At 36.4% G+C, this 8,012-nt stretch overlaps 1 protein-coding gene across 1 annotated transcript; it reads right to left on the bottom strand.

Annotated features, from left to right (window-relative positions):
• Positions 1-2,390: 2,390 nt before the first annotated feature.
• pth2 (parathyroid hormone 2) lies at positions 2,391-5,108 on the bottom strand. The gene is made up of 3 exons (XM_089119980.1): positions 4,670-5,108; positions 3,740-3,849; positions 2,391-3,188 (listed from the first exon to the last, which is right to left on the bottom strand). Exons 2-3 carry the CDS (start codon positions 3,847-3,849, stop codon positions 2,822-2,824), a joined length of 477 nt encoding a protein of 158 aa, XP_088976106.1. The 5' UTR covers positions 4,670-5,108; the 3' UTR covers positions 2,391-2,821.
• Positions 5,109-8,012: the final 2,904 nt, after the last annotated feature.

Here is an 8,012-nt window from a genome sequence, read left to right as displayed (position 1 = left end):
CTATTTTAAAGAATATTTTGTAAAGTGCTACTCATCTAGGCTAAGTGTTCAAATGCCATTGATGCTCAGATGCACAAATGGCAGCTCACAAGATCTTGATTTTAAACAAATTTTGTAATTTCAAGCAGCTGTTGCGATGTTAGATATGGGATGTTTTTAAAGAGATATGTGTGGTGGTTGCTCACCTTGCTCCACACATGGAATCTGCACTGATTTCTGTAGAATCCGAATGCTTGTTATTTTCAAAGTTCTTCAAAGTTGCCCTGCCCCTTGTGTGTTCACTGTTCATTTATAAAATATTTCGGCTAGTTTGAAAATGCTTTAAGCAATCAATCAATATCCAGTACTCTCAGCCCACCAAGTTTAAATCCATTCCACACAATTCTGCAGATTTTCCCTCGGAAATCTGTGCATAAAATCTGAGAAAATTCCCGTCTGGGCTTGCTGATGAGTGAAAAATGAGAAACGAAATGTACCAAGTTCAGAAGTTAAGTCCAATCGTCCTTACCAAAATCTGTAAACAGGTCTGAGGCAAGACGTGAACTTCAAGTTAACTTTAAATTATGTTTTCAAAAATATATATTTCATGTGTGTTAATATGTGAGCATGTTTTAAAGCAAAACAACTCTCACATTATTATTTTTCTGGGGATTCGAATGGAAACTTTTAATTTGCAAAAATTACTTTTCAGCCTTTCTAAGTTTTGTATGTGTGGGTGGATGGAATGGAAGAGACGACGCAAGTAAGAGAGTTCATTAGAAAAAAAACAGATAATATTGGATGATGATAGATTAATTAATATACAATTCAGTCATGTTTTAAAGAGGATCATTGTATTATTATTATTATTATTATCTTGTTTCTTTTTTTATTTTAGCTGTGACATTTTAAATGTTGCAAAGTGTAATAAAACCTCCATAATCTTGAAACTGTGGTGTGTTTGACATTGACAGCTGAAATATGCAGATCGAGCTAACATTGAACTTCAGCACAAACACAAAACTCATAGTATTTACTCCCACACCCAGCCAACACTTGTGCCAGAACCGCTGAGAAACAGCAGGACTGGATGATTCTACATGAGCTTTGAGACGCAGTTCCACTTGGTGAGAATGGGGTGCAGAAAGCAATTTGGCTACTGCTGATTGGCTCTGGCTGCCATGTAGGCCAGCTGTAGGGAGTGATAAATTACAGTTCCTGTGATCCTCAGCCCTCTCATCCATCTCACCGTTATAGAGTTTCTTAAGGCTTCCTCACAACGAAGCCTGAACAGCAGGAAGATGTCCATAGCACAGTTCTCAGTCCTAACAGAGATGCCATTTCTAGGTGTGTTCCATAAGAGCAATAAATTGCACTTCTGAACGAACGGACACCTAGATATTTTTGACAACTGGAGATAAATGCTCAACTGTGTGAGTCAATCACTGTCTGCTGAAATGTATTACTTCCAACAAACAGCCTATAAATTATTTCTCGAATACATAACCATACATACCGGATTCATGAGAAGATATTATTTAACAACCCCTCCAGGCACTATTTGCGAGACTTGACCTTTGTGAAGCCATTTTGAAAGGTAAAGGGAAAAAAAAAACATTATAAAATTCTAACAAATAACCTGAAGCAGCGATTCAGCTGTCGCAGTGTCTGCTGTCTGAGATTTCCTCATACTTAAAGCCTCTCCAATCAGTTGATTAATCGCCTGCTAGCTCGAGGCTAATGAGGTCATGAGGGTGTATTTAACCATGGCCCTATTTAATTTTCTGCTGTCAGAACATTAAAAATTCCATTTTAAGCACATCATAATTCGGCTTTGCGATAAATTACTAATATTATCATGTGAGGACCTATCTGCTCTGCAACACAGCTCAATTTACCAGCTTGGTTCACTTCACCTTTACAGTGCCTCAAAAATCTATTTATCTAGATAATGTAATAGGCAACCTATTACCCAGTGTGTATTCTAATACACTTTTCCTGTGCAAACTTTTCAATAGCCCTAGCAATTGTGAGCCGTGATATTGGATTCATGCAACAATAACTCTTATGACAACCATTGATTTTACTGAATAAGTCAAAATGTTTAACAAAAAAAGCTGTTACTGAGCTCAATATTCTCTCACTGAACAACTTGTCATTTTACAGTTACGTCCGATTCTAAATGAACCAGGTTATTTGTGAGATTTGAATTAATCTATTCACTAATTGATTGTAAATTTGACAGCATATAAATAAAGTTTGCTGGTATTTTACAATAAATTAGCTGAAATTAATCAACTAATAAACTGAAGAACTTTCACCATTTCGGGATAAAGCAAAGTGCCATATGAAATCTATTATGGCAGCTTATATTATGTGAATCCCATTAAGGCAAATTGCAAACAGTCATGCAGATTGTTTTCAGGTGTTTATTCAAATCAAGATCAGACCAACAAACACATCATGCATTTTCCTTATTCAAAGATCATCTAAAAAGAAAGAAAAGTACCTTTATCTACATTCAGATTTTTAAAATGGATAGATCACCCAAAAATAATTTCTCATCATTTACTTACCATCATGTCATTTCAACCCTGTATGATTTACTTATTTGTGTAGGGGAAAAAAAAAACATATGAAGCATTGTACTATCTACTTTTGTGTTCCGTGCAGAAAAATAATATGGGATTAAAATGAGTATATGATGAGAGCATTTTTGGTTGAACTAACCCGTTAACTCGATTACATTATCTCATGTAGTGATGATCAAATGCTTTTTTTCTCCCACATAAAACACATTTTTCTAAATATTTTATATATTTACAATTACATAACATAATAACTACTTTGAATTAACTACTAAGAGTTTCTGCATATAGGAATTGAGCCATTTCTGTCTTTCCATTGCTGTCAAAAGCTTGCTCTTTTCTCTAAATGCAGCGTCATCTGCCACCACTATGTTTCTCTTCTGCTGGTGACCCACCCGTGAAGGCCAGTTGCCCAGCCAGCCCTTCATCAGCTCCTCCTCCACCTGTGACTGGCTGAGCGGAAGCCAATCATCCCTCACCAGCTGTTGTGTCCCAGCATTAGCTGCTTCAAAATCTGGAGCGCTCAGCATCTGAATGCTCCAATCACGGAGCGAGATGGAGGGGAACAGCACTTCCCACTGTTCACCTTTGGAATCCTCTTGACCAATAGCAGGCAAGTTACTGTTTAGAAGAGAGAGATGTGTCAGAAATGTGTCCAAATGAATATGATATTACTTTATTCAGGACTCAAAAAGAAAGGTCCATAGTCTAAAAAACAAAAACAAAAACATAACACCAGTTATTACATATAAAATATGTTTTATAATGATTTATAATATTGTTACAGAGCATCTGTTTTAAAAATTTTTACACCTATAATTGAGGCTGCAATATCTTGAACTCTATTAAATGTAGCCAGTTTATAAATGCTATCTCCAAAAATTACAAATAAAGGTTTAGCAGAACTTCTAGTACTTGAGGAAAAACAATTCTATGTTAGGAGAAAGACTTCCACGTGAAATTTTAAGTCTACCTCAAATGGATTTGTGTTTGAGGTGTTGAATTGTGCCAATTTAACCATTAAGTTTATAAATAACCACAAATCTATTTTATTCCATAAGTAAATAAAATGCAATTCAAAACAAACTCTTCATGCAAGGCTACAGCTGTTCAAATTGAGGTACAACAACAACAACAATGATGACAATAATATTTTTAAGGAACAGTTATACCTTTGCAGAGGTCGAAGTTGAGGCTGGGGAAACGCAGATGTCATCAGAGTCACACTCATGAGGACCAAGAACAACAGGGCAGGACGAGGAGGCAAGGATATAGCCACCATCTACAAATAAATATGTTGATCAAGACATAATATTAGAAAAATGTGTCTGTACAGATAAGAGAAGGAAAAGATATACATGTGCAACATTTAAAATGTAGACATTGAATGTAATTTATGAGGGATGCGACTATTGCCAGAAGATAGCTCTGACTACAGGCAACTTTGAAATTAAACTCATTTATCAGACAATCATAAGTATATTTCAGATGTCTATGCATTATTTACAACCTTTCATTCACTAACATTATTCAGCAGTACTTCAGAACAGACCAAAAAGGTACATATTAATAGCTGCATTTTTAAATTTTTAATATTAAGACAGTTTAATTTCTACACTGTAAAAAAAATATGTTCAAAATTTGTTATCACAACATTTTTTTCTTTTGTCAAATCAACTTAAATAATTTATTTAGTTGAGATAACTTATTATTTTGAGTTTCTGATGATTAAATCAATCTCCTTCATTGCATTAACTAACTTTTTCCAGTTCAATCAACTTAAAATTAAGGCAACCAGGTTACTTACTTTTTTTAAGTTAAACCAACAATATTTTTTACAGTGTATCTGCTTTGCAATATTTCAAAATGATAAAATTTGAATGAAAAACCTGCTCCATTACAAAATGTTGTAAATTGCATGAATGAATTTGCATATTGATAAGTAATATACAGTATTTCAATATATATATATATATATATATATATATATATATATATGTGTGTGTGTGTGTGTGTGTGTGTGTGTGTGTATTCAAGTAGGCTATACTTGAAAATATTATTATTTGCAAATATAGTTTAATAAATTTTAATGTTTATGGTACCTTTGTGGAGTAGTTCTTCCTCTTGGCCGTGTGTTGCTGTGGTGGAGTCAAAAATCCAATCAGTCTTGTGTGACTCCAAGCTGGTTTGCAAATCTTCCATGCAATGTCTCAAAGAGGTTTGTGATTGTCCACTATTTCTGTCTAACACTCTAGCTAGGTAATTAATTGTTGAGAAGTTGCCGACGGTTCCTCTTTAAATGTATTGCTTCATCAACTTCTCTAGTTGTAGCTCTACCTCCAAACTCTATTGTGCATTGTCAAGTGCCAGTGTGAATATATACAGGATTTGGTTGTGTGGGATTATATATACCTCTCTTTTTGTCAGAAGTTGTAGGGGGAAACAGAAAAGATAAAAAGGCATGTGTCATTCTCCTTGTTGAAAAGGAAACCGAGCTGAAACAGAGAAGGCCACACCCCTGAATGTCCTGTTTGGATGGAGCCTTAAAATAGAGGAAAGAATCAGAGGAGAAAAGACAACTGTTTGGACGTCAGAACACCTTAATGATGTCTCAAAAAAGGAAAAAGGATAAATCTGGAAAGTGCCACATGATCATGATCAAAACTAGTTGTTCCAGCGTTTCCATACTATGGAATATAATAACCTTGACCAAAGCGCGTGACCTACCTGTCACTGGGCGTAACCTATAGGATCATGAGTTACAAGATAAGGGTCGATAATGAGGATCCCGAACCGAATTTAAAGTGACGTGCTTGCTGTCCTCATGCAGCCCACGCACACGTTTGGATTCTAGGCCAAGCAAAACGTCACTCTCATTAAATTTGAAAGGTCTTGTCAAACACAGAATCCCCCACAAGACAATTTGTCGCATTTTACGCAACCACATGTAGGTTTTTGCTTCAGAAACACTCAACTGCTAAAACAGTCATGTGCAAACAAAACAGTTTTTCATACATAAGGCGCATCTCCTTTTCTAATAAAAACTATTGCATATTTCATTGTTATTCAGTGTAAACATTCATCAGACCGTGGAAAAAGCATGCCTTCAACTTATAGGTGACAAAGAAAACACTCATTTTCATTCAGCACAGAGAGGCTTGTTACAGAAGCTGACTTTAGCTAGGTCTCATTTAAAATAATGGCCAGCGGTTTTGAGTGCAAGGTTCAGACAAGCAGGTCCTGACAGTCATTATAGAGCACGACAACAGCGACGTGGACCGGACATGAGTGGAGGGACAAGAATGAAAGCATCAGGCGTGAGGCAGATGAGGTCAGGGGATTCAGCGGCAAGAGGCTGAAGAAATGATCTGAAGCGTTTAGTAAACTCTGGCCTCAATTTTGGTTGTAATCCAGATCTGCAAGTTTTAACATCCACCGTCAACTACGAGCGTGAGTCATGCTCTTTTTACACAAGCAAGCACTCTCTCTTCTCTCTTATTCCTCACCTCCTTGTCTTTCATATCCTCATACAAACCTCTGGATTTTTCGTGCACACAAACTGTGAAAAATCTCAGAGTAAACTTTACTTAAAGGTCATCTGTTCATACAAATGAAGAGAGATTTTTGTTGAGTGTTTATTATTCTAAAAGTGTAACTCTATAAGACATAATTAGCACTAATTTTCTCATCAGGCTAATTTTAATAAACACTGTTATCACAAGATACACCGTAGCTATCTACCGAAACATTAATATGTATAGTACTTGTTCTGAACATATCTGAATATAAATACATTTTCTGAACTTTCAAGAGTGGAATGTGATGGGTGGAATATTTTAAAAATGGCTCCTGCTTTTCCTATTATCAAGGTTATGATAACATTAGCATTCCTATCATTAGCATTCCACAGCCAACATAGAAAGTTGTTTTTGCGTGCCAGATTATGTAAGTGATCCACGAGAAGGTGCTAACAGCAGTCATGTTAACAAGCCAAACATTGACCCTCGCTGAGACAATAATAGGATCTACTGTTCTTTCAAAAAGTCTATAATATAAAAGTAAAATATGTAGTAAAAACAGTCTATTATGTACAGTAATGTGCATTAAGCACTCATTAAAAGGAAGTCAGCCAGACATGTTATGGTCATTTCAGGGAAGTAATTTGCCAGTTATGATCATGTGATCATGGGTGGCACATTTGTAGGATTCATTCATGAAAGCTGATGTAGGCCTAATTCATTTTAGATTCTGTGTGAGATTTAAACTGTGAATCCCAACAGGAAATGTTTATTATATTATAACCCATTTCATATTATTACCCATTTCTTCGGGAATTTAAGTCTAAGCGGTTTCAAGAACCGCAGCTGGCCAATATTGTTGCATGTTACACAATTCTCAATTCACCTATTCATACTACACCCTAAAAGTATGTAGGCCTACTCTTTTTGTGAAGAAAAAGTCGATACTTTTGAGTGTGTAGCAAAAGAGTAGCCCTACACAAGTTTGTGATATCATCACGTCACGTCATAACGGTACGTTGCTCTTTGTCGCATCCTGTCACAGTAAACTGGCCTGTCAATCACATTGTCACAGTTAAAATCCTCATTTCATTTCCTACCTTCTCGGAGAGAAATCCAGTAGCACGTTGGTCTGCAGTCGCAGGTCTTTCATGCAGAACTCTTCTCATTTTAATGCATTATTATGCATTTGAAAGTTAATGCCCAAACGGATCTTTATAAAAGTCCACATTGACTACGTTTACATCATGCAGCCAATTTTCGGGTTATGGTCGCTATTCGGGTTTCTGAAACATTAGGAATAACCCGTTTACATGCGTGAGCAGAGAGTTTCTCCTGTATGGAATTGTTTGCAATATGGCGACAGGCGGTTAGCGTCTAGACGTACGGACAACTTTAAGACACAAATATGCGTCATTTCCGATTCTTCTGTTCTTCCTGTATCCAAAGACAACAGCAGCAGCAGCAGCAGCACGCGAATAGTTTGGGGCAGATAGCGATCGTCTTTGTTTGCGCTTTGATGCTGGTAACGTTACTGACGGTCTCGCTCCAAAAGTATGCTGTGCTGTGTCTCGCCGTGTTTACTTCCGGTATACTGCACGCGGATTTTTGTATGCGCCGAGAATTTTCTCTACTCAAAAGACCAAGATTCCTTGCGAATAGAACATGCGCAGAACACAAATCACTATGGGGATATGCCGATACGCGTAATACATGACCAAAACATTTTAAATCCGGGATATGAGCATTCGGGTTTTTGCCGGTGTTTACATGGCCGTTCGCGACCGGGTTATTGCTAATATCCGGTTATGAACGGGTTATTGGCTGCATGTAAACGTAGTCACTGTTATTTTAGATGAAATATAACATATGTTATGTTTATAATTCTATTTTTACAAAAAAAAGAATGGGAAAACAGGAATTCTTT

This window comes from Pimephales promelas, chromosome 15 (genome assembly GCF_988280905.1).
Source record: "Pimephales promelas chromosome 15, fPimPro1.hap1.1, whole genome shotgun sequence".
NCBI lineage: Eukaryota > Metazoa > Chordata > Actinopteri > Cypriniformes > Leuciscidae > Pimephales > Pimephales promelas.
This window is presented reverse-complemented; position numbering and strand designations above follow the sequence as displayed.